At 38.8% G+C, this 27,927-nt stretch overlaps 1 protein-coding gene across 5 annotated transcripts in view; it reads left to right on the top strand.

The window, feature by feature from the left end:
- Window positions 1–20,311, top strand: part of ABCA1 (ATP binding cassette subfamily A member 1) — a 140,221-nt gene extending 119,910 nt beyond the window's left edge. For 4 of the 5 annotated variants that reach the window (XM_082645342.1, XM_082645344.1, XM_082645341.1 and 1 more), the window contains exons 36-50: window positions 879–1,048; window positions 2,295–2,472; window positions 4,535–4,650; window positions 4,741–4,885; window positions 6,510–6,633; window positions 8,048–8,177; window positions 8,448–8,568; window positions 9,359–9,421; window positions 10,049–10,155; window positions 12,379–12,520; window positions 12,920–13,054; window positions 14,069–14,172; window positions 14,782–14,874; window positions 15,530–15,773; window positions 16,407–20,309. In XM_082645342.1, the coding sequence (XP_082501468.1) occupies window positions 879–1,048; window positions 2,295–2,472; window positions 4,535–4,650; window positions 4,741–4,885; window positions 6,510–6,633; window positions 8,048–8,177; window positions 8,448–8,568; window positions 9,359–9,421; window positions 10,049–10,155; window positions 12,379–12,520; window positions 12,920–13,054; window positions 14,069–14,172; window positions 14,782–14,874; window positions 15,530–15,773; window positions 16,407–16,547 (2,013 nt within the window). In that variant the 3' untranslated portion in view covers window positions 16,548–20,309. Of the gene's footprint in view, window positions 1–878; window positions 1,049–2,294; window positions 2,473–4,534; window positions 4,651–4,740; window positions 4,886–6,509; window positions 6,634–8,047; window positions 8,178–8,447; window positions 8,569–9,358; window positions 9,422–10,048; window positions 10,156–12,378; window positions 12,521–12,919; window positions 13,055–14,068; window positions 14,173–14,781; window positions 14,875–15,529; window positions 15,774–16,406 lie in introns of all 5 variants that reach the window. The other variant, XM_082645345.1, reaches the window with a different exon arrangement.
- Window positions 20,312–27,927: the final 7,616 nt, after the last annotated feature.

The raw sequence follows: 27,927 nt of genomic DNA, 5'->3' as shown, positions 1-27,927 counted from the left end.
GCCTCTCACTGTTGTGGCCTCTCCCATTGCGGAGCACAGGCTCCGGACGCGCAGGCTCAGCGGCCATGGCTCACGGGCCCAGCCGCTCCGCGGCATGTGGGATCTTCCCAGACTGGGGCATGAACCCGTGTCCCCTGCATTGGCAGGCAGACTCTCAACCACTGCGCCACCAGCGAAGCCCTCCAATAGCTTTTTTTTTTTTTTGCGGTACACGGGCCTCTCACTGCTGTGGCCTCTCCCGCTGCGGAGCAAAGGCTCCGGACGCGCAGGCTCAGCAGCCATGGCTCACGGGCCCAGCTGCTCTGCGGCACGTGGGATCCTCCCGGACCGGAGCACGAACCCGTGTCCCCTGCATCGGCAGGCAGACTCCCAACCACTGCGCCACCAGGGAAGCACCCTCCAATAGCTTTTTGATGAACAATAATCCCTATGTTCCCCTGAAGTACTTTCAGCTCATGATAACATTGATTCATGACAGAAATATCTCTTAATTTTACTAGTGAGGCTGTACAATATGATGATGAAGAGAACTTGCTTTGCCACCATTCACACCAGGGGAACTATTATGAACTTGACCGAGTTACTTAACCTATTTAAGCCTCAGTTTCCTAATCTATAAAATGCAGTCAGTAATCGTGGCTACCTCAGATCTATGGTGTGAGGGTTAAATGAGTTAAAGATAGCACAGTGCCTGGCCACACGGTCAGTTCTGGGCACACCCTGGCCGCTGTTACCTCTTTGCCGTGTTCTCTGATCATGTTTTGTCTCGTGGTATGACTGGAATTTCTGGAGTGCACATGCATGTTTTGTGTGTGTGCACCTACTTCTGGGAGCAGGGTTTGGGAGCAGTACCTTGCACCTGGTATGTTTTGTTTCAGGTGTGGTTCAACAACAAGGGCTGGCACGCCATCAGCTCTTTCTTGAATGTCATCAACAATGCCATTCTCCGGGCCAACCTGCAGAAGGGAGAGAACCCTAGCGAGTATGGGATTACTGCCTTCAATCACCCCCTGAACCTCACCAAGCAGCAGCTCTCGGAAGTGGCTCTGTAAGTATCACTGTGTCTGAATCGGGAGAGGGAGAGGGTGTTTGGGAGAATCATGGAGCAGGGGAAGGAAGTATGAAGCTGGTTGTAGAGTAACAGCTGGGGAAACAGGTTTGTTATGGTGTGTTTGGGTTGGTCCAGGCTCTGGACAGAAAATGATCAGTTTATGAATTGGCTGGGCAGGGATTAAACTGCAGAAGATATATGACTCTGATATATTAAAGCCATTATTACATTTAGTGAATTCACATAAAGTAAGTTAAATTGTTAATATAATTCTAAAATATTTTAACTCACCCTTAACACAATGTTTAATAAAAAAATCAGTTTCATTTGTTTTGAAATCACTATTTTTAAACTTGGCGAAACATGCTTTTGTCGGCTTGTGTTTAATTCCTTGAGTGTGTGTGTGTGTGTGTGTCTGTGTGTGTGTGTGTGTCTGTGTGTGTGAGTGTGAAGTTAAAACCAGTATAATCTAGTTCAGAGTGTATAGCCTTTGAAATCATAGAGATCTGGGTTTGAATCTGGTTTCTAAACTTTCCAGATGTATGGTATTAAGTGAGGCAATTCATGTAAATTGCCAAGTCCGGCCTTCAACACATGGTTGATATTCAACACACGTTAGGTTCCTTTTCTGTATGTGGAGCATGGAACAGTTATTACTTCTGCTTTACTCATATAGAATATCAATATATGTCACTAGGATCTTTATACCAAGCTTATATAACATTTATGCAGAGAAATAGTTGATATTATACCCCATTTAATGGACTTATAAGACTATTCTTATAATAAGGATCTGATGGAATTTTTGTATGTGTTAGGTTGATATGCCACGAGCTTTTGTTGTCAAACTTATTTACAGCCAGAAATTGTTGTTTGAATAGTTTCAAACTAATATTTCTGCTTTATTAAGTTTTCAAGCTACACTACTCCCTTATGTGTGAAAATTTACAACTTGTTGCTCATAGAAGGTCAATAATAGTGGAACAAAGTGAATGCCGTTAGGCCACTGTTAGACTCCCTTTAATAGTTTCATTTTGGCAGTAGACTCTTTTGACCTCAGTAGAATCAGTTTTGCATCTGAATTATCGAGTTTTTGTTTTTTTTTTTCTTGAAAATAATCATCTTTAACCCTGAATAAAATATATGTGGTGAAGAGATTTTTTTCCCCTGGGCTATGCTTCAAATATTTGTGTGTGTATATGTCCCTGATTGAGTCCTCAGCTGCACTGTCTGTCTGTTTCAGGATGACCACATCAGTGGACGTCCTCGTGTCCATCTGTGTCATCTTTGCGATGTCCTTCGTCCCGGCCAGCTTTGTCGTGTTCCTGATCCAGGAGCGAGTCAGCAAAGCAAAGCACCTGCAGTTCATCAGCGGAGTGAAGCCTGTCATCTACTGGCTCTCCAATTTTGTCTGGGACATGGTAAGAATGCCGGTCTGCTGCTGCTATATAAACCTCCATCAGGGCTCTGGATTGGATGGATGAAAGAGCTCCTGGCCATCAGCAGGAGGTGTTCTAGCTAGTCCAAAGATGAGCAAAAGAGGAAAAGGCAGGCACAGTTTTACACTTTCATGTGACCAAACACAGCCTTAAGCCCAGGGCTGATCTCACACCAGAGGAAATCTGTCCACATGGACTGCAATTCATACCACCACCACCTCATTCCCTAAGTGACAACTTTTCAAAGAAACTGAGGTGGAAGACTTAGTCAAAACTCAAAGCCAGTGCCTCTAACTTGTCTGATAGAGCTTTAACCTCCAGAGTCAGGGTGTTCTTTGTCTTACTAGGAACTCAGTCTGTCATTTGAAAACTTTATATGTTTTACTGGAAGCTTATCCATCCATTGCAAATCTGTTTTCATGCCAGCTGTAATATATTACTTCTATTTGGACCAATACGGAGGACTTCAAAGAATTCTGAAGTTCTAATTTTTATAAAGTGGAGTTGAAATGTATCTCCCTGTGAGGTCCATTAATTTGTAGGCCACACAAAGGAAATTTAATTCTTCTCCCACTGGACAGCCCCTCAGACATTTGAAGACACCTGTCATTTATCCTAAGTCTTCCCCAGATAAGATGATATATGAGAACATACTTTGTAATCTCTAAATCACTGTACAAATGTGAGTGATGATGATGATGTCTGTGTTGATTATAGCAAGCCTCTCAGACTTGTCATTGTTCTGACCTGATTGCCTCTCTGTGGCCATGCTCCATATTGTTAATGAGCCATTTGAAAAGCAAAGCCCAGAATTAACATTATATTCAGGCTGTGGTCTGAATGTTTATGAGTCTAGAGGGAGTTGATCTTCATCCCATATTCCTGTTACTCAGCCCAAGGGTATTTCATCTTGGAAGCAGCACTGTCTTGTTGGCAACTTGGCAGTGAACCGTTTCACAGGTATTTTTTATGGGGTCTCTTTCACTGTATACTAATGCAGTTGACTTTTTTGAACCTTTATATTTATGTACGAATCTAAAACTTGATATATATACATCAAACTTTATATATAGCTTTGTATATAAATATAAAGGTTGTTAAAAACATATATAAAATTTTATATTAATCCCCGTTAAACTGAATTTTATGTAGTGTCCATTTGTTTTGGTTTTATCTTGATCCAGTAATTGCTTTATTGAGTAAGCACATACATACTGACTGCTCACTACGTGTCTGACTCTGCCAGGCATTGCAGATTCAGAGATGAAAAGATCCAGTCCCTGACTCAAGAATATCACTTATCTTCCTGTGTATTATCTGTCCCTCACTGCTTTAGAACCTCTGAAATTTGCTATAAGCCTGTCTTCATCTAAGTTGTTTGAAAAGCACATTTGAGTAGGATGAGACTGAGATGGAGAGCCCTGTAGTCTGAAGCTACAAATACTTCTAATAGCTGACAAGCCCACTACCACCTCCCTGCCTCTGCTCTGCTCTGCCAGCTATGAATTCCTGTAATTGTCCTGTGGTCAAGTCTTTATTTCTGCATTTTAATGCTTGAGACACTGTCAAGACAGACTTTAAAATTAGTCTCAGTGTGATGAAACAGTTCTGACATTCATGTTATGAGTGCTTACCTCATAAATAGATCACAAATGAGCTTGAACTTGGGCAGACGATAATACAGCATTAATGATGAAAGAGACACAGTCGTCTTTGGGAAGAATAACAGCAGCTTACTTGCTACCTGGGAAATGGAAATTACTCTGACTGGGAATCCACCGTTCAGTAAGTTTACTGAGCGTGGCACCTTGGCTTATCTGTTGGAAAGACAGAAAGGATGTGCAGTTTATAAAATCAGCCGGGGGTAAAATGCTTGTCAACACGTATTGTCCAGTATTTTGATTAATAGTTCTTATGGCTTCATTAATTCAAAGTTCTTCTTCAATACGTTTATCTGCCCTTTCTTGTCTGATGATGATGAAGACCTGAGATGTGTTGTACCTTTGACTTAGGGGTGACCTTGATTTCCTCGTTTCACTTTTAGTGCAACTATGTGGTCCCTGCCACGCTGGTCATTATCATCTTCATCTGCTTCCAGCAGAAGTCCTACGTGTCCTCCACCAACCTGCCTGTGCTAGCCCTTCTACTGTTGCTGTATGGGTAAGGCACCTCTGGATGGGGCCTATGGTATCAGATGTCAGGGGGAAGGCAGGGGACCCCCAGTGGACCTGTGTTTTTGTGCCTCACCAGGTGGTCCATCACACCTCTCATGTACCCAGCCTCCTTCGTGTTCAAGATCCCCAGCACAGCCTACGTGGTCCTCACCAGCGTGAACCTCTTCATCGGCATCAATGGCAGCGTGGCCACTTTTGTGCTGGAGCTCTTCACCAACAATGTGAGTTCTGCAGAAAGGGATGCTGGGATGAGCGTAGTGCTTAGTCATGATCTTATTCTGCTTGCCTGCGGTGTTGACACCAGGGACCACTCTGTCCTTTTGCAGAGTCTGCAGAGAGATGGGTTTGCATACCATCTCTCGCTTATCCTTTTCCTTATATGTCTCTGATCACATTTTTCTGTTTCCTTTGACATGTTCTTGTATACTCCTTTCTGTTTAAATGTTGCTTTCCCCAGTATTCAGTTCTCTGGCATCTTGTTTCCCACTTCAGGAGCTCTCTCTGGGCGATGGCATTCATGCTGCAAGATTTCACCACCACCGCTTAGTGCCCCATGTTGTTCTCTCTCGCATCCATGCATACCTTTAGCCCCGACTCTCCTTTTGAACTCTATGTCCTCTCTTGCCCAGTGGATGGCTCCATTTAGATTAATGGAAGGACACCCCAGACTGGCCATGTCCTAAGTCATCTTCCCCTCAGAACCCAGTATTTCTCTTGCCATTCCTGTTATGCTGGATGGCGTTACCATCCGCCCAGTCACCCCAGCTGGGGCAATATTAGAGCCATTTTATATGCTTTGCTTTTGCTTATTTCCTACATTCAGATGGTTACCTTGCCAGTTCCTCCCATTACAGATCTCTTAAACAAGGTTCCTTGTCCATTCTTGTTGTCATTGCCTTCACCCAGACATCTTAACTTAGCCCACAAAGCCTTTCAGAGGTGTACAACCCTTCCTTGACAGTTCCCACCACATTCTTTCCCAAGACATGGTAAGCTGTGGCCGAGCGGTTCCTTCAACCCTCCATGCTCCTGTAGGCCTGGTTCAAGATCCCCAGCACAGCCGACGTGGTCCTTACTTGCATGAACCTCTTCATGGGCGTCAATGGCAGCGTGGCCCTTTGGCGCTGGAGCTCTGCACCAACAATGTGAGATACTACCCGATTCTGTGACTCCTCTGTCACAGAATCGGGTAGTATCTCACTAACCCGTCATGACTGAGCTTGAATGTGAAGCTTTCCTCACCTGCCTTATGGGAGGTGCTCTCTCTTCCCTGTGCTCCCAAAGCCCACACAGTTCATGCCTCCAGTACAACACATCCAATTATGTAGTAATTTCCTGTTTCCATGTTTCTTTTCCTCAGAGTAGAGACGAGACTATTTCTTATTAATCTCTGCCTCTCCTGTGCCCTGCCACAGTGCATCCAGCACATAGCAACTTACTCAGTTGTTGGGTATTTGGCCACTGCTGGATTGATGTATTCGAGAAGAATTTTTTTAACTCCAACAAAATCCTGAAACTGAAGTATTGACCCAGATATGAGCAATTTGCTTTTAAAATGCTAAGCAAATATTTTATGATGGATTAGCTTCTGATTAAATATAATCATGCTTCTAAACTTTGCTCATATTTCTCCCATACTCATAGCATTATTCCAAATTTTCTAAAGAGCAGAATTTTATTACGTTATATATCATCCTCTATGGCTACCGCTATTTATTGGTATCTGAATTCAAAGATTCAGTTTGACCTCGGGGAATCAAAATTTTTTTCACTTCCATATTTTAGACTTTGGTAAATTTTTAGCCTGAATCATGAAAGACAGTCTCTCTCTGTCTTATTTTTTAGAAGCTGAATAACATCAATGATATCCTGAAGTCAGTGTTCTTGATCTTCCCACATTTTTGCCTGGGACGGGGGCTCATTGACATGGTGAAAAACCAGGCAATGGCTGATGCCTTGGAAAGGTTTGGTGAGTGACAGTAGTGGCTGTAGGATGTTTTAATAGAGATGGCAGTTTGCATGGGCCTTGGTACTTTGGCCTTTGTTTTGGAAAGAGGGTGGTGGCTGGGCACAGGACTTCACTGATAGGGCTCATGTCAGTACAGCTGGTTGTGGCATGGGTCATGTGACACAACCATTTGTCTGAAAGATGAGACAGTAATTTTGGAGGTGAGGAAAATATTGGCTTAAGCTTGGACCCAGTGCCTGATACCACTGGTGGGGTTTGCCAGAGTCATTGGAAAAGTCAAACCACAGCTTTGAGAATTAGATACAGGCCAGAGAATCAGAAGGAAAGATGCAAACTTCGGCTCTATTGGGAAAATCATGGACCTGCAGATGGGGTCATATATTACCTTTTACACAGTCTATAAAAAGGTAATTTACTGCAGCTCTTTCTACATTTAGAGTCTTTAAATTTATTTCTCCTGTGGCCACATTACTGTTCTTTATTGACTGGCTCATATAGTTAGATGGGCCATGTTATTTAATGGGCATAGAAGAGGGACTTTTTTTAAACTTGGAGGTACAAGGAGATATATAAGGATTTTAAGGAATATTTACATAAAACCAGATGAGTTGAGTCACCAGGTTACATTATATGCTATTGAAAGGGGCATCTTTTAAATGTGCTTTCTAATCTTTCTTAGTGAAGCTTATAATTTGTTAAAATACTGACCCTAAAAATTACCCTGGATTGTTTGCCTTTTTACAAAGGATTTTTGGCATATCTCATTAAAATGGAAACATTAGGGACTTCCCTGGTGGTGCAGTGGTTAAGAATCCGCCTGCCAGTGCAGGGGACACGGGTTTGATCCCTGGTCCAGGAAGATCCCACATGCTGTGGGGCAACTAAGCCTGGGCACCACAACTACTGAGCCTGCGCTCCAGAGCCCATGAGCCACAACTACTGAGTCTGCGTGCTGCAACTACTGAAGCCCACGCGCCTAGAGCCCATGCTCCACAATGAGAAGCCACCGCAATGAGAAGCCCGTGCACTGCAACAAATAGTAGCCCCCGCTCGCCACAACTAGAGATAGCCTGTGCACAGCAATGAAGACCCAACGCAGCCAAAAAATAATAATAATAATAATAAATAAGTAAATAAATAAATCTTTTAAGAAAAATGGAAACATTAGATTTCTTAGATGAAGTTACAGTTCAAATACATGTTATCTCTGAAATTCTGATTGATACTGTTTCACAGTATGTTTCCCCAAAACCTTACCCTAAATCGGATTTGGAAAGTGGTGACTCCCTTATTTTTTCCTCCTGGCCACGGGCCATAAACATTGGTATTTCTAGGAATGTAGGCCTGAATTTGCGGAAGGGCCATGGTCTCTGGTGCCTCCATTCTGACTGGATCTCTGCATTGTGTCTACCAGGGGAGAATCGCTTTGTCTCGCCACTGTCTTGGGACTTGGTGGGACGAAACCTCTTTGCCATGGCCGTGGAAGGAGTGGTGTTCTTCCTCATCACTGTGTTGATCCAGTACCGATTCTTCATCAGGCCCAGGTGAGCTTTCTCTCAGAACTCACAGAGTACCTGGTTGATGGTCACGGAGGAGGAACACAGGGAAACACTCGCCGGTGGTGGTTGGATTGACTTGAACTCAAAGCAGATAATCAAACTGATTTTCCTAACGTGGGCATCTCCCGGCCCCCAGCACTGCCGACAACTCTGGAGTATGGATTTTACAGGACTGCTTTAGAAACTGGGTCTTTGACTTAGAAAATAACTTGAAAAGTTGATTTGTTTTTTTTTTCTTAATCTTTCCCCACTAAGACCTGTAAAGGCAAAGCTTCCTCCTCTGAATGATGAGGATGAAGATGTGAGGAGGGAGAGACAGAGAATTCTTGATGGCGGAGGACAGAATGACATCTTGGAAGTCAAGGAGCTGACTAAGGTGAGGCAGTGAGGACAGGCTGTAACAACTTGTCTTCAATGTTTTCAGCTTTATCTGTTGGAAACTAGCATTTTGCTGACTCAATAAAAAGAGCATGCTTCCTAAAATGTGCATCTGTACCAAGTTTCTGTCAATTAAATTTTATTTAAAATACACCATGGGGACTTCTTAATTAAAGAAATCCTACTGAACATAATTATACTGTGAATTCTCATTCTTGAGTATATTTGTTTTTCACACATTTATGCATTAGTTATTAAAACATCTAATATTGTGTATCGAGGCAAAGCTGAAGTTGATAGAATAATGATTGATTTTGAGTTTCATGGTCCAAAAAGCTGGTAGATCTCCATTGCTTAAGAAGAGGGTCTGTTTCAGCCCTTTCTAGGTGCCAGAATCCCAACAAATTCACTTTTTTGTAATCTGTTCAATATTTGCAATGTTTTGATAACAAATTATTACCCTGTAAAATTTAGTTTTTAAAATATCTACAATGTCTTTACATATTAAATGAAAATTACATAAATATTAATGACCAATATATTTTTTAAAAGTCTGACATTAGATTAAAAAATAAAAAGAAATTCACTTGTATTTTGAGCTTCAAGGTCGTTCAGAAGCCAGTTGCCACAGAGACAGACCAAGGCTTTAGCACATCACATGTGTGACTTAGTCTTATCGATGAGTCTTATTTTGTGGTGTGTTTAGGTCATAATTCCCTCTTCCACAGTTGCCTGGGACAGCTGTGAGTCACTGCAGCTCATGAATTTTTGCATTTTGTTTGTTGCAGGTATATAGAAGGAAGAGGAAACCTGCGGTGGACAGGATTTGCATTGGCATTCCTCCTGGAGAGGTAAAGACACTTTGTCTACCTTGTGTTTGCCCCTATTAATTCAGACTGTCTCTACTGCAATCAAACAATAATGTCCGTAAGGGGTTAAAAGTGGTTTTAAAAGGCTTCTCCATTTATATCTGTGTGGAGCAATCAGTCATTGAAAGGATGGGGGCCCCATATATCAGCAATTTGGGATAATCTCAGACAATGTAAGAAAAGTATGCACATCCAAAATGTGATTTTGTGATCCATTTCAGGTGATAATGAAATTCAAATAGATTTTAAAAGATAGATTTTCTCCTTTCTCGTTTATGTGGGTATTCTTGCATGCCCTTTAGCCAGATTAGATGGTGAAATTTGACTTGTTGGCTTTCATTACTGTTTTTCACACATTAACTTTGGTCTTAACCTGATGACTCAAATAATATTTACAAATACACCCACACTTTAAATGGTTTCATTATAAAACATATGTTTAAATATCTATATGAGTTCTTAAAACCAAGAAAATAGTTGACTCTTCATTAAGAATGATGTTTTAGGATCATGTTACATGAAAATGAAGCTGAGGTGACTATTTTATAAGGGTCATTTATATTCAGATTTTTAGTAGTTTACTTATACAACTTACCCAATCTTTTTCAGTGCTTTGGACTTCTAGGTGTCAATGGGGCTGGGAAATCATCAACTTTCAAGATGTTAACGGGAGATACCACTGTTACCAGAGGAGATGCTTTTCTTAACAAAAATAGGTGAGAAAAGAAGTCTTTGTTTTGCCACAGACTTTTTTTAAACCTTATTTAAATGAATATGTTGTTATTTTTCTGATTATAACAGTACTGTGTAGTTTCTAAAAATGTTGAAATATAGTAAACTGTAAATAAGAAAATAAAAGTCATCCATAGTCCCAGTACCTAGAGATAACTACTATTTACATTTCATTTTAGTGTCACTCTGTTGTTTTTTAACAGTTTTATTCAGGTATGATTTACATGCCGTACAATTTACTTGTTTTAAGAGTACAACAAATGACTTTTAGGCAATTTACAGAATTGTGCAACCATTATCACAATACAACTTTAGAACATTCCCATCACCCCAAATCTCTCTACTTTATATACACATATAAATATATTATAAAATTGATATCATACTACATCTAGATTTTTAAATTAGTTCTTTTGTTGTTAATGACTGTATTATATTTCCCAATGGGTTACATAGTCTAAGATATAGAATTTTTGCTGCATAAAATGCATCTATGTACATGTACCTATAGTTTATTTCACCAATTCCTTATTGTTAGACATTTGTTCCTGTTTTTCAGTAAATATGTCCTTGTATTCATCTTGATTGTTTCCTCAGGGAAAATTCCTACAAGATAAAAGGTTATCTATATACTTGCCAAGTTGCCCTCGCTAAAGGGTGTGCCAGCTGTTGGTGTCACCATGGGCTGTTATCCGAGAGTGCACAGATCACTAAGCAGTCTGATCATAAGGGGTACAGTACACTTTAGAGTCCTGTTAGGCAATGTTACGCTCGAGCACTCGAAATATGTGGGACTTCTCTGGACTTTTTATATGGAGAGACGGTACAAGGCAGTGGCTTTCAAACTCTTTGATCATGACCCATAATACCAAAATCAATACATTTTACCTCTCAACCGAGTAAATACACAAAAACACATAAACAGGCATGTAGCTTAAATAAAAGTTTTGTAAAACATTACCTACTTTTCCTGCTTGCCATGCACTCTGATATTTCTTCTACTCTCTACCACACCATTTAAAAAATACTGGTTGTGACCCACTAAATTTATTTCACAATGTACTAATGGGTGGTGACTCACAATTTGGACAAGGGGATGCTAGCCAATAAAATTGAAAAGAGCAAGGAACATAATGTACTCATGGCTCTCCTCTGCATCTTACACGTTTTTTCAGTAGCAGTGTAAAGGAGGTTTAAGAGAACAGAATTTCTAGAATAGTTGGCCTAAGGGTACACACCTGCTTTCCCCATCTTGTTCCTAGTACCAGGCTCCTGGGGCACATAGCAATGGCAGCAATAACTGGCCCAGACTAAGGTGCGTCACAGTGCCTGGTTCTGAGAGCTGGTGTGGGCAGTGTAGCTGTGAGGTCCAGGCACAGGGTCTGTGAGCGCCTCAATCATAATTCTGGAAAAGGCTGGATCTGGGAGTACTAATTTATATGCAGAGAGGAATGAATACTGCTGATAGGCCAAACTCGTGGTTGTCCAGAGGTGGCTAATCTGCAGCTATCAGACTGGATGTGACACTGAGCTTTCTCCTACATTAGGGATCCTTAACCCGAGAATGGCTTCATAGGGCCTAAAAACTACCCCCACCAATATATGTAAAAGTGCGTCTGTAGGTATATTTTTTGTTGTCATCAGATTCTCAGAGGGTCTGTGATCAAAAAAACCTTCAAAACCAGGAAGATTCCTGGGTTGAGTATTTAGTGGTACCAAGGGGTCTGGATCATGTTATGTGCAAGTCGATGTATGGGCAGCAAAAAGCAGAGGAAGTCACAGCGAGTTGCTGAGCCTCCTCTGACGTGAATGGAGCAACAGAGCACATGGTGCATATGACTGGGCCACAGAATCAAGTCAGGGATGGACACTTAGTGTTAAAGTCCCAGGATAGTGTGACTAAGGCTGTTGATAAAGATGGTGCCGCAGCTGGGATGGACTTGGGAATTCTGAAATGGGACTGAGCCTGCAGATTGAGGTGCTGGGGGAGCCAGATGCAAGGACTGGGCAGAGTGTAGGCCAGAACCCTGACTTCCAGGAGGGGCTGGCATCCTGGGGGCAGAAAGGCTGTTCCTTCAAGCTATAGCAGGTGTGCTCGCTGGTATGTTGGTCATGCACAAGCACTCTTCATAGGAATATTAGGCAAGATGGTCTGATCAGAGTATCTAAATGCTTAAAAACCTGACCAGTTTTGTTTTTCTTTGCAGTATCTTATCAAACATCCACGAAGTACATCAGAACATGGGCTATTGCCCTCAGTTCGATGCCATCACAGAGCTGCTGACTGGAAGAGAACACGTGGAGTTCTTTGCACTCTTGAGAGGCGTCCCGGAGAGAGAAGTCGGCAAGGTACCATGGGCACCGGAAAGCCAGGCTGTCTCCCTTGGCATCCTAACAGTGTACCTTACGGCTGTGACCTTCACACATGACCATCGGCTTCAGGCTGTTCTTCCTTGTGGATGCAGCAATATGAAGTGCTGGCTCTTCGCAGCTCCTTTCAGGGTGGGAAGCCGTGGTGGCGGTAGGACAGGGATAGGTGAACTGGCTCACACCGGCGGGCAGAGAGGGAGTGCCGCTCCTACCCACGCGAGTCCCTGCCCCCCTGCTGTTGGTTCCTCCACACTTGCCAGGTCGTGATTGTATAGAACCTGGTCCTACTCAGTGAAAGAGTTTTCATACGCAAGTGTAAGAAAGCATGATAAAATTCCCAAACCCAACAAAGGTCAAGATGCTTTTTATCACCCTTAGGTTGGTGAGTGGGCAATTCGGAAACTGGGCCTCGTGAAGTATGGAGAAAAATATGCTGGGGACTATAGCGGAGGCAACAAGCGCAAGCTCTCAACGGCCATGGCTTTGATTGGCGGACCTCCCGTGGTGTTTCTGGTGAGTGTGACTGTGAATGGAAAACTTTGTTCTGGACTGAATGGAAGACACCTCTTTTCTAAAGTCCTCGATGTCCAGGCCATGCATGACTGGCTTGGCAATGGCAAGCCCCCCTCCCCCGACGAGGAACAGCAGGGCAGCCTCAGAGAACCAGAGGAAAGCTCCCTCGCCCCTCTCCTTGACACACATTGGGGTGGCTCTGACATGCCCTCAGATGCTCCAAAGGAGGAGATACTCCAGACACCTTGTTTCTCTAGCATGGAGAACCCCAACAGGTGCAGCTGAGGCTGGGTGTGTGATTTGACCTTTCTCTGGACCATTCTATATGCCATCTATGTGTTCATCCCCTGAAGACTGAGAGTGTGGATACAGCTTCAGGATCCCCAAGGTAGCACCTGGGTCATAGTTCCTTACATACAGATAAATGGAAAACAGAAGGTCAGACTGACAGTGGCCCTTGACCCTTTTTCTTCTGTAGAGGAGACTAGCACTGAAGTTATTACAGGAAGAAGCCTTGGGCTGAGGCTTTAAAGTTATCCAGACTATTTGGATTTGGAATTTGTTTCTCTAAAACTAGCAAGTACAGTATAACCGGCTAAGCCAGAGTGAACTGGAATTAAAAAAAAAGAAAAGAAAAGAAATTCTACCCAAACCTTAAACTGACTTCAGTATCAGACAAAAATAATTTTTAGTATATACTTGTCAGTCATGAAAAGATGGTTGAAACTAAATGACTTTTCCCCTTCCCTTTCTGTTTATTTGGAGAAATTTCATTTCATAAAAAATTAAATTTGAGTTTTCTACTTCAGTGACACATGTGTAAAAGTGAACTGGTTGCAAACAGTATGAAATATTCTTGTATGTAAGGTCTGGTTCTTTGATCCATCAAGAAATAAATAGAATGGTAAGTTAAAACTTAGGCTATTTCAGAGATGCTTCTGAATTTAAAACCAAACCTATCTTTGATTTCTTTTTTCCCAGCACATAATAGGGCTTATTTTATTCTAATTACAGGATGAACCGACCACAGGCATGGACCCCAAAGCCCGGCGATTCTTGTGGAATTGTGCCTTAAGTATCATCAAGGAAGGGAGATCAGTAGTGCTTACGTCTCATAGGTCTGTAGTGAAGACTTAGCTTGGCTTTTTTGTTGTGTAACTTTTAAGTTTTCCAAGTACTATATATGATCATTGTATAAAAAATAGAAAACACAGAAAGGCAAATAGAAAAAAAAAATCATGATCACCTGACATTGCATCACTAGGAGACAACTATTACTGTCATCGAGCAATATATCTTTGCAGAGTTTCCCTATGCAAATCTATACACAGTGTATGTTTTTTACAAACAAAAATGCAAGCTTTAGCATATATACTAAGTTCTTTTTCCCTTAACAATACTGAGAACATTATTCCAAGTCAGTTAATTTAGATGTGTCATCATTTCTTATAGCTATTAGTGAATAGTATTCCATTAGGATATACCCTAATTTATTTAACCATTCCTCTTTTGTGTAGACATTTGGATCATTTCCAACTTTTTTCACGATTATAAACGGCACAGCAGTGAACAGCGTTTTCCCTACCTCTTCATGTATTTGTAACAGGATGCAGTTACGCCCTAGGAAGCTGGGGATCTGTTTCTTTGAAATGCCAAATGTCATGGTGATGTTCTGATGGTTATAGGAGCATCTCTCTAAAACTAAGCCTCATTCTGTTTTCCCACAGTATGGAAGAATGTGAAGCTCTTTGCACTAGGATGGCAATTATGGTCAATGGGCGGTTCAGGTGCCTTGGCAGTGTCCAACATCTGAAAAATAGGTAACAAAGATGATATCTTTGGGATCCCACATACTGAGAAATTGTGTATTTATTCTTTTGTGAGTGTATACATGGTGGCTCTAAAATAGAGGGAAATAAACTGAACAAGATGGTATAGTGGAAAGAATGAGGACTTTGAGGTCAAACAGAGCTGCGTGCAAATTCTATCTTTACCTTTTATGGGTTGTATGCACTTCGGCGAGTTATTTAACCTCTCTGAGAGGCAGTGTTCTAGAAATATCTACTTTCTAGCTTTGTTATAGAGGTGTAATGGGAAGATTTATATGTGCCAGTAAGGTTAGAGCATAGGCTTCAGAGTCAAGCACAAGTTGGGTCCACACCCTGGCCCTACCATTTCTGAGCTACGTACCACGAGCAAGTGACTAACACTCTCGGTTTCAATTTCTCTGTAACATCTGACAGACCTCATAGGTCTAGGTGAGGATTAAATGAAGTCATGTCTAAAGCCCTCGGCAAGGCAGCTCACATAGAATAGGTATTCAGTACATGACCACTGGTTCCTGCTCTCTGAAACTTATTTCTGGTTCTGGCAGGGACCTCTCTCTTTCATGGCCCAAGTGGGATTCTGAGTTAAATATCTTTTGAGAAGTTTCCTGAGGGTCTTCCATTTGGACTTTCTTTTTCCTGCTTTCAGGTTTGGAGATGGTTATACAATAGTCGTACGAATAGCAGGGTCCAACCCTGACCTGAAGCCTGTCCAGGAGTTCTTTGAACTCGCCTTCCCAGGAAGCGTGCTGAAGGAGAAGCACCGGAACATGCTGCAGTACCAGCTTCCCTCTTCACTGTCTTCCCTGGCCAGGATTTTCAGCATCCTTTCCCAGAGCAAAAAGCGACTCCACATAGAAGACTACTCTGTCTCTCAGACAACACTTGACCAAGTAAGCTTAGAGTGTCAAAAATATATTTGCTTTTCAGGGTGAGGCTTCCTGCCACTTCTCCACCCCCTGCCCATTGTGGGCCCTAGCACAGTATAGATGAGCTGAGCATGAACTCCTGATCTTCTACTACTAGTTATGCTTTTTACCTAACCTCCCTGAATCTGAAAAGGGAGATGATACTACCAACTTCATAGGGTTAATGTGAGAATAAATTGTCATAATAATCATAAAAACTGTAGTTTTTTATTGAGTATCTGCCACGGGCAGGTATTATGCCAGGTGCCTTATCCCATTTAAATTAGATAACATCAGGTACCAAATAGATCCTGGCACTTAGTAGGTGTTCAGTAAATGTTAGTTTTCAACCCTCTTCCCTTTAATCAGGCCTGTATGAGTCAAAGTAAATAGATGATTGAGCAGTTGGTGATTTGGGGGGCAATAATAGAAAGTGAGTTTTTTAGGTTAATGCTTTGTTAAGTATTCCCCTCTCCCTCCCACACAAAATTTTCTAGTTAATCTATTTATTCTATTTATTCAATCTCGTATTCTCTAATTTTCATGTGGGGAAAAATGCAACTAGAATAACAAGAGGAAGTTAGAGCTATTTATAAAGGTCCACCTTTATTTTGACAGGTATTTGTAAACTTTGCCAAGGACCAAAGTGATGATGACCACTTAAAGGACCTGTCATTACACAAAAACCAGACAGTAGTGGATGTTGCAGTTCTCACATCTTTTCTGCAGGATGAGAAAGTGAAAGAAAGTTATGTATGAAGAATCCTGTTCATACAGGGTGGCTACAAGAAAGGAGGAACTAGACCTTCCTTTGCACTATGTGAAGTGTTCCAGAGGAAAGAGCTGGAAGATTTTGTGGGAAGAGGTAAACTGGATACTGTACTGATACTATTCAATGCAATGCAATTCAATGCAATGAAAACAAAATTCCATTACAAGGGCAGTGCCTTTGTAGCCTATGTCTTGTATGGCTCTCGAGTGAGAAAGACTTGAATTTAGTTTATTACCTTATACTTATGTGAAACTCTAGTATGGAACCCAGTGGACATATGGGTTTGACATACTTTTTTGTTCCTTTGTATTCTAACTGGGGTTGCAACAATAATTCATCAAGTAATCATGGCCAGTGATTGTTTATCAAAATCAAAAGGCATCCTCATTCATTAAGCCGTGCCAAGCCAGGAGACTGGTTTCCCGGTGACACAGCCTGTGCCGGCAGTGAGTGCACTGGAATGACTAATGCCAAGTTGCTCAGAAAGCCTGAAGCACCATGGTGTGTCATGCACACTTTTGTGAAAGCTGCTCTACTCAGAGTCTGTTGACATAATCAAATATCAGGTGACAAAATGGTTCCATGTGTGGGGAAAGACCTGCTTTGATTCCCTCTTTGATGAGCTGCTCTGATGGTGGTGACATACAAATTGCAACATGCAAATTGCATGGTAACGTGCAAGAGTGAGACTTGGTTTCGTTGTTGTCCTTGCTTGGAACCATGAGTCTCCAAGGTTATCTTTCTGGGACTCTTTAAGTATACTTAGATCCTGGTTAAGAAGCAAAGAATCAGCAACCGCATTGTTGGGGCCGCAGGCTGTGGAAGCCAGGGCATGGCATGAAGGAGATGATGCGTTCAAACCAAGGGAGGCCTGTGTCCATTTGTCCTGATTGTCTGCTAACACGGTACAGTGCATCTCAAGATCTTGTTGTTTGATACAAGCATAGTATTATTTCTGGCTTTTTGGATTAATCTAGAATATGAAAAGATGGAGTTGTATTTTGAGAAAAAAATCTTTGTACTTTTAATGTTATTTGGAATTGTAAGTTCTGTCAGTGACTTCTGAAACCTTAGAATGGCCTCTTTGTAGAACCCTGTGGCACAGAGGAGTACAGCCACACTGCCGCGCTAGCTTTATTTTTTCATGTAAGTTTGCGAATGGATCATCTAATGCCTAGTGACTAGAAAACAGTGTGATGGCCAAGATCTCATGACAACATTGTATTTAAGTTTCTTTAAGATCGTTTAGAATACTTTCAGTATCAGTGCATTAATCAAGTATTTTTTGAGTGTATGTTATAACTGAGTATGGATGGATGCGGTGAGGAGATATTAACTCTCAGTAGATTTCCTGTGCCATGTTTGTCAGCTAACTGGTTTACAAATACAGGTTTTGTTGTGGTTGTGGGAACCCACTGAAAGAATATTGGGCAGCCCACTTTTTGAAAATAGCAACAATGCAAAAGCCAAGAAAGTTTAAATGTCATAAGGATCACAAGACTATATAATGAATACTTTCACAGAGAAGACGGCTGGCTTCAAAGCTTGTTGAATAACATAAAACTGTGCTTATGGCATTTAGTACCTTTGAATAATTGACTTTGAAAATCTCAGATACCCCATTGTGACAATCCCAAATTTTTCATCTCTTCAATCACTAACCTATCATGAAAACAAACAAACAAACAAAAAACAGCAAATGCCCCCACGTGAAGATTATCTCAGACTTTTCTAACCCAGTTTAATTTTTTTAGTCAGTAAATACTTGTTAAAAATAATATTGCACTAATGCTTAATGTCATCTGTCTTGAGGCAACAAAATTATGAGAGAAATACTGTTTGGTAAAGTCATCTTTTAATATCATTACTAGTGTCTTCTCCTTTTAAAAAAATTTAGATAGTAACTCTAAAGGTGCAAGATTTCAGATCTATCCAAATCTGTATTTTTTCTTTTAAAATTTACTGTATGTTATCATGCAACTTGTTGCTTGGAAAAAGAAAATGACCTTTAGGGGACTTCCTGGCGGCCCAGTGGTTAAGACTTTACCTTCCAACGCAGGGGGTGCGGGTTCGATCACTGGTCGGGGAGCCAAGATCCCACATGCCTCACGGCCAAAAAACCAAAACAGAAAACAGAAGCAATATTGTAACAAATTCAATAAAGACTTTAAAAATGGCCCACATCAAAAAATCTTAAAAAAAAAGAAATGAATGCTGATATTTTCTAAAATGATAAACCAGTAATGAAGGCATTTTCCCAATAACTATTGGCATGAGCTCATATTTTATGCTATCTTTAATGATATAAAATTCATAGAATAATTGTTTCTCCTTGTTCAGTATTTTTCAAAATCAAACTTCTGTTTTCCCATTTCACTAGAATCATGTTCTAATTCTGTATTATATTAAAACCATGAGTAGCTCCTTTATTTGATTACTTCAAGGCCATATTTTAAAAAATCAAAAGATACTGTGAACTACTTTGAAAAAAATGCAACATTTCAATATAGATTTAAAGGTTCTCTTAAGCTAGAAAAAGTCTACAGCTACCTATCTACTTCATTAATATTGTTACCTTTTAGACTATCCAAACAGCAGTCTTTTAAATTTTTCTGTGTAAGCCTAATTATAGTAGAAATTTTTACAACCTTCTGCTCAGTCAGGTAAAATTTCTGTATAATCCCTGTGGAAATGTAACCATGTGAGTTTCAGAAATTTTCAAAAGTGTTTAAAGACTTTGGCTTTTGCTTCTTTTGGACACCTTAAACCTTATTAACTGTGAATGTGAAAAATACAAAAGAAAACAATAACAAAGCCCTCTATATGTAAATGCCAGCATAGGTCACTGTTAAAAAACAAATAACCAAACCTCAAACTACTGTATTTCAATACCTGTACTGAAGGCATATGCATTGTGACTATTAAATGTTGCACAGCATTCACTGTATACTAATCATTGACTAAAAGGATGTGTCTGTTTTCTTCTCGTGGTTGTATATATCAGGTAAAAATTTTTTCCAAAGAGCCATGTGTCATATTATATTGAACCACTTTGACGCTGAGATATTAATTTCTACCCTTGTTCCTATTTACTAGTAATAATATAGTGCTATAGTCATATTGTTCTAATTCTCTTCAGAATTGTTGCATCCCTTTTTATAGAATGTTTAACCTTCCATAAGGTTTAAGTATTCTGTTCTCCCGTCTTACACCCTACGATGAAGCTATGTTTTTGTGCTTTTTCTTTTATCATTGGCCCTTCATTCCAAGCACTTTATGCTGTCTGTAATGGATCTATTTTTGCACTGGAATATCTGAGAATTGCAAAACTAGACAAAAGTTTCACAATAGATTTCTAAGTTAAATCATTTTCATTAAAAGAAAAAAAAGAAAAAAATTTTGTATTGTCAATAACTTTATATGAAGTATTAAAAAGGCATATTTCTATGTTGTAATAAGTCACGAAATAAAGCTGTGACAGTTCTGTTGTGGTCTGTACTAATTTATTTTCGTGCATTCATAGCACCACCTACTGTTGGAGCTTATAAAGTCATTACAGAAGTAAGAACTGTCTGCTTATAGAAGGGAAGACGCTTGGACCCTAAGTAGAAATTTAGAAAAAACTAAATGTCCTGTTAATCACAAAAGAAAATCGAGGGGACTACTTGAAAATAAAGGGTGTTTTGCACTTTCATGGTTCAGTTTTGGTAGTAACTGATACTAAGTTTAAGAGGTTTTAGATAAACTTATTTTGCTTAATGATTATGAAGCTGTAGAGATCTCTGCAAATACTCTGTAGCTAAGCCATTTAATAAAAACCTCATTACTTCATTTGGCACTGAGGAAGCTCAAAGGCAGCCTTCAGTGCTCTTTTGTTTATTCAACCAAAATACAAGGACACAGTGTGGCAGGTGTACCCGCAAGATGCTGGCAAGAGTGAGCATGCAGGAAAAATAGGCAAACGTGGGAGGAGAAACGTTACTAATGTTGGAGGGGCCTTCCCTTTCTTCTGTCAAAAGTGCTGTGCAGTCTGCACCCTAGATTACGTAGTGCTATGATATGTGGGTACATTTGTCATAGCTCATAAGCATTGTTTATGAGACTGACTGCTATCTCGGTCCTTGAAGAACCCCTGTCAAACAGGCCCTCTTAGGCAGCACAGTGGAGTCGTGGCTCTACTTGTGACCTCTTGATGGCCGCGACAGGTAGAGAGCAGTCCTTTGCTAAGGTGTGGATCTGAACTTTGCGGGCGGAAGGATTGTGGCTTTGCGACTGAGCCTGGTTGACTGCCCAGCATCAGCATCACAGTTATGTCTCTCCCCCTTGAAGTTCACATTATAGCCACTTCAAGGAAACGACAGAAAATTGTGTTTGTGAAAAATGACAATTGAGGGAGAGAAAAAAATACTAAAAAATAAAAGGCAGTTAGTTAAGATAATACGTTACTCATGAGTCTTGACCAAAATATTCTTCTATCTAGGAAAAAAGCCTGTATAAACATTTACAGGTTCAAAAAAACCCTGGAAACTTTGGAATGCTAATGTATACATTGAATAAGAAAAAGCTTGAGAAGATGAGCTACCTTTTTCAAGGGTTTAACTGTGTTGTCAGGTATTTCATTTAATCCTCAGAACCTGCCGTATGAGGTAAGTAGTACCATTTGACATATGAGTAAACTGACTCAGAGAATAAGGAACTTGTTCAAAGTGACACAGCTAGTAACTGGCAGAGGGTTCTTTTGGTGAAGTTGGGTATCAGTTAAAATTGTCCTTATAAAATCAGTTTGGCATCATTATGCAACAATGTAACAAATACTTCTTGAACTCTCTCATGCACCAGATACTCTTCTAGGTTCTGGGGATACAGTGTTGAAGAAGGCCGAATTCCTGCTCTAATGAACTTGAATTTCAATGGAGAAGTTATATTCATATTCACAACAGATGTGTGGGTAAAGAAATATAATAAATTCAGACAGCACTAAGTGCTAAGAAGAAAATACAGCACAGTAACAATAACCACAGAGAGGTGTCAGGCCTCTGCGGAGTGACATATGAGCTCAGATGTGAATAAAATGAACAGAAGCCAACATTTGAAGGTGGGTAGGAAGAAAGAACACTCGGTGCAAAAGCCCCAAGTGGGAAAAATCTTGGCAAGTTGGGGAGCAAGGAGAGACTTCCAGTGTCTCTGGAGTTGTAGGGAATGGAATCAGAGATGGCAGGAACCAGAACTTGTGGAGCCTCGTAGTCCAGTGTAAGGTACCTGGATTTTATTGTTAGTGCAATAAGGAGCTGCTGGAGAGTTTTAAACAAGGAAGTGGCTTGATCTATGTTTCAGAAAGAACTTTGCTGGTTATATGGGGAGAAAGGACAGTAGGGAGGCTAAGTAGGAGAGGATGGTAGATTGGGCCAGGATGGTAGCAACAGACATAGGAAGGAATTGTAATGCTGAGGATCTATTTTAGAGATACAGCCAACAGGACCTGCTGATGGGCTGCAGAGGGGATGAGGGAAAGAGAGATATCTGGGTGACTTCTAATTTGTGACCCAAACTAGGAAGATGGTTGTGTTCAAAAGGCAGTTAGTATTTCAGTCTGCAGCTCAGAGGCAAGGATGGGAAAAAAGATAAAAATGCGTGAATCATCGGCACATATATGGTACTTAAGCCTTTGGACTGAATGAGCTTACCTAGAGAGAGGGAAGAGAGAATATTCTTGAGGCCTGAGACGCTACCCACATTTAGAAGACACACCAGCAAAGAAAAAAAGGACTGGCCAGTGGGGAGGAGGGAAATCTAAGAGTGAGATGCCATGTATTAAAGCTCAGAATCAAGTGTATTTGGGAAGGTAAGAAGTGGTCGATTGTGTCCAACATGGCTGAGAAGATGAGCAAGGTAAAGGCAGCAGAAGACCATTGATTTTGGTAACAAAGAGATCCTTGGTGACCTTCAGAAGAATCATTTCAGCAGACTGACAAAGTTGCAGGCCTATCTGGATTGGTTTCAGGGAAGAATAAGAGGTAAGGAAGGGAAGACGGTGAGTATACACAACTCTACAGAGAGTTTTGCTTTGAAGGGAAACAGAAAACACAACAATAGCTGGATTACAAAACTTCTATTTGGATTCTTTTCTTGCCTGTTAATAGTATAGGCTGCACCTGAGCACCATCTCACCTTTCCCTTCTGACTTTTTGTTTGTTTGTTTTTTAATCCTTTAGACATTTCTTCTATCAGGAGCCTAACACACTGTACCTTGTTTTCCAAATTCCCTTTAGACAACTAATTCATAATTTACTATATGTTTTAGAAATGTAAAATAATATAACTATAAGTATAGACTACAGTATGTTTTAGGAACGTAAAATAATACAGCTATAAATTTATAATATGTCTTAGAAACGTAAAATATAGACTATCAAAAGAGCTTGGAAATACCAAACCTAGTGTTAGAAAGCAGAGGTATACAACTAAAATGGAAATTAAAGGTGTTTCAAGGAAAACCCTAGCGTATCTGTGGTGGTACTGAAGAAACCTTCCTTCTGGGATTACTATCATGCTATTTTCTTGATATAACATAATGTTTACAATAAAGTTGGTAAATTATTACTGTGTCACCATCCTATAGTAACACAGTAAAAGCTCCAGATACGATAATATAAATATAAAATGCAAATTAAGAAAAAAACAAAATGGATATGTAGGCTTTTATTAGGGCAAGCATTTCCATAAACATAAAGATCTCCTTAAAACAAATAGATGTCCCAAGGATCTTCGTTAAATAGTGATCCAAAATGAACAAAAGTTAATAAAACTGTAAACACATTTCAAGTCTTTGTGTAAACACAAAACAAATCTTCTGAAGTTTTTTAAAAATTATTTTCCAAGTGAAAGTTATAAGTAATTAATGTGAAAACCATAATTAAAACAGGTGACACAGGTTATACTGTACTTTCCCAAGGTAAAGAAATATATTTGATATAATATTCTTCTGAATTCCATTTGATATCACAAAATAAACTTTACTGGGCAAAAATGTTTTTAAAATCTCAGATAACACAGACATGATTAAAAGATAGACACTGTATATAAATAATTTAAAGATATTGTCAGTCACAGAAATGTAAAATCATTATATGAATATAAGAAATGCTATAGAGCAAAATATTGTTAAAATAGAGAAGAAGAGATATTCTGAAACAAATGAAAAATCAAGATCAAGCAGTAGTGGCAATTACATATTTCTAAAGTATAATAGATACTGAAATGCCAAGGGGAAAATGAACAGAACTATCCTGAGGTGGTAGTGACAATGGACAGAGCTGGCTTTTAAAATGCTAACCATTAGCAGACACATCTTATGGCAGTTCATGAAATGCTTCATATTTCTGTGGAAAAACTATTTCAACAGTGAAAATGATATAGGAATCAGAAGCATATTCTTCTGAGACACTAGGTAATTTACACTTTCTCGAACTGAAAAAAGTTCATAAGAAGGTATATAAAGTTATTGACTAAATCAAATTTGTTCTAAGAATAACTTGTGCCTACTGAAATAGCCTACCAGCTGCTACAACTCTGGGATCCTCATGAGACTGATGTCTCCCAGCTGCTCGGCCATCTGCACTCTCGTTCCACCATAGAACATGAACTGCAGAAATAAATAAACCAGAAATAGATTCTAAAAACTGTGGCATTACTACAAATAAGAAAGACAGAAATATTAATCAGAAACTGAAAGTCCTATTCTTTAAATCAAAATAGTGAGTATCAACAAGGTAACACTAAGTATGTTAGTGATAAGATTTCAGAGGGGTCAGAGATTTGGGAGAGAAAGTTATAAGATAATTTGTCAAACTGGTTTTATAGAAGAAGAAACAGAAGGCTTTTACTTTACTTTAAAAAACAAGACTATAAAAAAATTGTGTTTTCTACTGAAAATTTGGCTGATACAAAGAATATAAAAAGTGCCATAATCTTAACCACCTAGAGAAAACCTCTTTTAATATTAATATTTAGTATAGTTCCTTCAAAAAATATGAGTAAAATAAAATTAGGGTCTTACTGTATATTATGCTTAGAAATAGATTTTTAAAAATCAACAATGAGTATTTTCTTTGGCAGTGATATTAAGTTTTAATGGCTCTGTGAATTCCTCCTTATAGATATAGCAACTTTTTATCCCAACACATTATTGTTGTTATATTCAAAATATATATTGTTGTTATATTCAAAATAGTGTGGTATTCTACAAAATACTCAAATAAGTGTTGTACTTATTTAAATTTTTAAAAAGTAATTATAAGTAATATGTGTTAGCTGTATAGATTTTGGAAAATGCAGTTAAACAAAAAGAGAAAACAATAATCATTTCTAATCCTACCAACCAGAAATAACTACTTTTCAATTTTGGTGTATCTTTTCCATATTTATGTATATATGTATTTATTTTTATATGTTTAAATATTTATATACACACAGAATATATGTTTATGCTTATATAAGTAAGATACATGATGTATATGATTTATGTGTGTCTATTTGTGTATTACAAGTATATTATATACATAGGGTCATATCACATTGTTTCTAAAGTTTCCTTATCATAAACAATGCTGACAAAAAACTTCCTTAGAGCAGCACCTATCATGTATATTTATAAAAATAACAATGTCAAAGACAAATCACTACTTACATTTATTGGGTGCTTCCTATGTGCTAGGCCTGGCTCTAAGCGTTTTTCATGTATTAACTCATTTAGTCTTCACAAGAATCCTAGGTGGTAGGTTATGATTATCATTATTTTATCAATGAGCAATGTAAGGCACAGAAAGGTTAAGTAACTCACTCCAAGTCAGTTAGTAAGCGATGGAGCTGGGATTCAAACCCAACCAGTCTGGATCTCATTATTTCCTCAGTATAATCTCTTAAAATGAAAACTGAGAGAACCAAAGGGAATATCTTATATATACTTACATATGTACGGTGTACATATTATAAATTGTCACGCAGAAACGATGCACTGATTTATACTCCACATATTACTCTTCCCTTTTCTCCACTGACAATGAATTTAAGATTAAAAAATGTGCCTACTCATTTTCAATTTTTTCTTATAAAAGTTATATATGTCAATTATAAAAATTAAAATACTACTTAATAAATATTAATTTCATCATTCAAATGACCACTATATGTTTTACGATCTTTCAAATTTCCTTCCTGTGTAACTGAACACACCTATACAACTATGCATATTTCTTAGAATATTGGGGAAAATAATTAAAAAATTAAGGCTTTTAATTTATATCACCAAATTTTGTGGAGGGGAAAGGTTAAGCCAGTGTACCCTACACAGTAGGGGTACTTATTTTTTCCCAGCCTATTTAGTACTATATTTATAAAAGTATGTCTTTATTAGGTGAAAATGGCTCTCATTATTGTCTTAATCTGCATCTTCTTTAATATATATTCAGTAGGCATCTGTACATCTACCTTTGCATAAGTTTTTATGTTTCTCTTTGCTTTTGGATTTCATTCACGGTGTTTTGGGGCATGCAGAAAAATTGAGCTTTTTTATAATAAAATCATCAATTCATTGTTTTTCCTTCATTGTTTCTTCATTTGTTTGTTAGTTTGGCTTAAGACATATAGTTGTCATTCATATTATTAAATAAATTCATCTATATTTTATTAGTAATTCTATAACTTTTTTCTACACTGAAATCTGTAACCCATTTGAATTTTATTTTTTAGCATATGGTATGAGATGGACATCTAATAATTTTCATAATTTTTCTCCTCTTCATGTATTTTCCAATTTGAAAATAAATTTTTCTGTATATTCTGATAATTTTCTTAGGATGTATTATTAGAAGTTAAATTTCTTGGTAAAGATCAGAAGCTCAGCTTTGAATATGTTAGGTGTGAGATGTCCACTGGACATTCAAGTAAGGAAGTTGAGGAGGCAGGTGGATATAATGTGTCTTTCAACTATTTTATTAGCTATTCTTAGTCATTTATCCTTCCAGGTAAACTTTACATACATTTTTTTAGTTTGCCACAAAAAATGCTCTGAAATTCTGACTGCAATCACTTTCAACTTTAAAAGTTAAATGCCCCAAATAGGTGTTTATTAAATAAGTTAAGTTATGTATAATTATCTGTCTGCTGTGTATACTTGACTAGTGTTAGGAAGTAATTGTTAATCATGCACATGCATTATTTCTAATATATACATATACACACAATATATGTACATGTACATACATACACATAAATATATGACATTTTGGTCTCCTTTTTCTCATGTCATTCATACACACACACACACACACACACACACATAAATGGAATGTTGATGGAAATATCCCTTAAGAACCATTAGTTCTTTTTGTATTAGAGGTATGGTCACTATATAAATTTTTGCTGTGTTTAATCTTCTGAGTCTTAGTGAACTTAACTTTAGGTAGGAAATTACCTGCCAGAAATTATCCCGTGAATGCAAATGTGTGTGTATGTAAATACGTATATGCACACATGTATACACACACACTCATATGGCATTTGTGTTTACAATTTCATGTTATTGTAGTTTTGGATATCATGTGCCAATTCCTGAAGCTGATTAATCAGAATTATCTAATACAAATGTTGGTACAAACAAAGCTGTGGACAAATTTGGGGCTTATGTTGACCAGCTGGTATGTCAAATGAAACCAGTAGGCTCCTTTCTCTGACATATTTTTGGTTATAACACACACTTGCCTATATATGTGATTTAATTGTGCATAATGTCATATTTATAATTATCTACTTGAGTCCATTCCACTCATGTCCCCTATGAGTTATATTCCTGTTGCCCAAGTGTCTAAGCTTACAATGAAAGCAGGTATTCCCACCAAAAACAACTGCAGCTACTCCTACTTTTGGTGGACATGTTTTTTTGTGTCATTTTAACCAAATTCTAATAAGACAATATTACACAAATAAACAACTGCCTGGTATAATAGTTTAATAAGTATTATAAATAATATATATCAGAAAATGAGCCAGTGGGGTATTTGTAACAGTTGCTTTTTTAGTTGATTTTTCAGGAATTTGTATTGATACTTGGAAACAAGTATGTGGTCAAGGCACATAATTTTGTTATCTTCCACAAGAGAAAAAAACAAGTAACAAAGGAAGCCCAGGGAAAGGTTAAACAGCAGTTGAGATAAGAATGTGTGTGCTGGGGGGAGGTGATTTTTGTTGCAGGGCAGAAACTAGAACTGTGCTGGGAGAAGAATCCATGAGTACTTCAAGCTCCCTTATACTCGTGTCAGCGCTCATTTTCAGCAGCAATAACTTCCAAGTCACCTATAAGAGAGCATTTGA

This window comes from Mesoplodon mirus (assembly GCF_964341445.2).
Source record: "Mesoplodon mirus genome assembly, chromosome: 1".
NCBI lineage: Eukaryota > Metazoa > Chordata > Mammalia > Artiodactyla > Ziphiidae > Mesoplodon > Mesoplodon mirus.
This window is presented reverse-complemented; position numbering and strand designations above follow the sequence as displayed.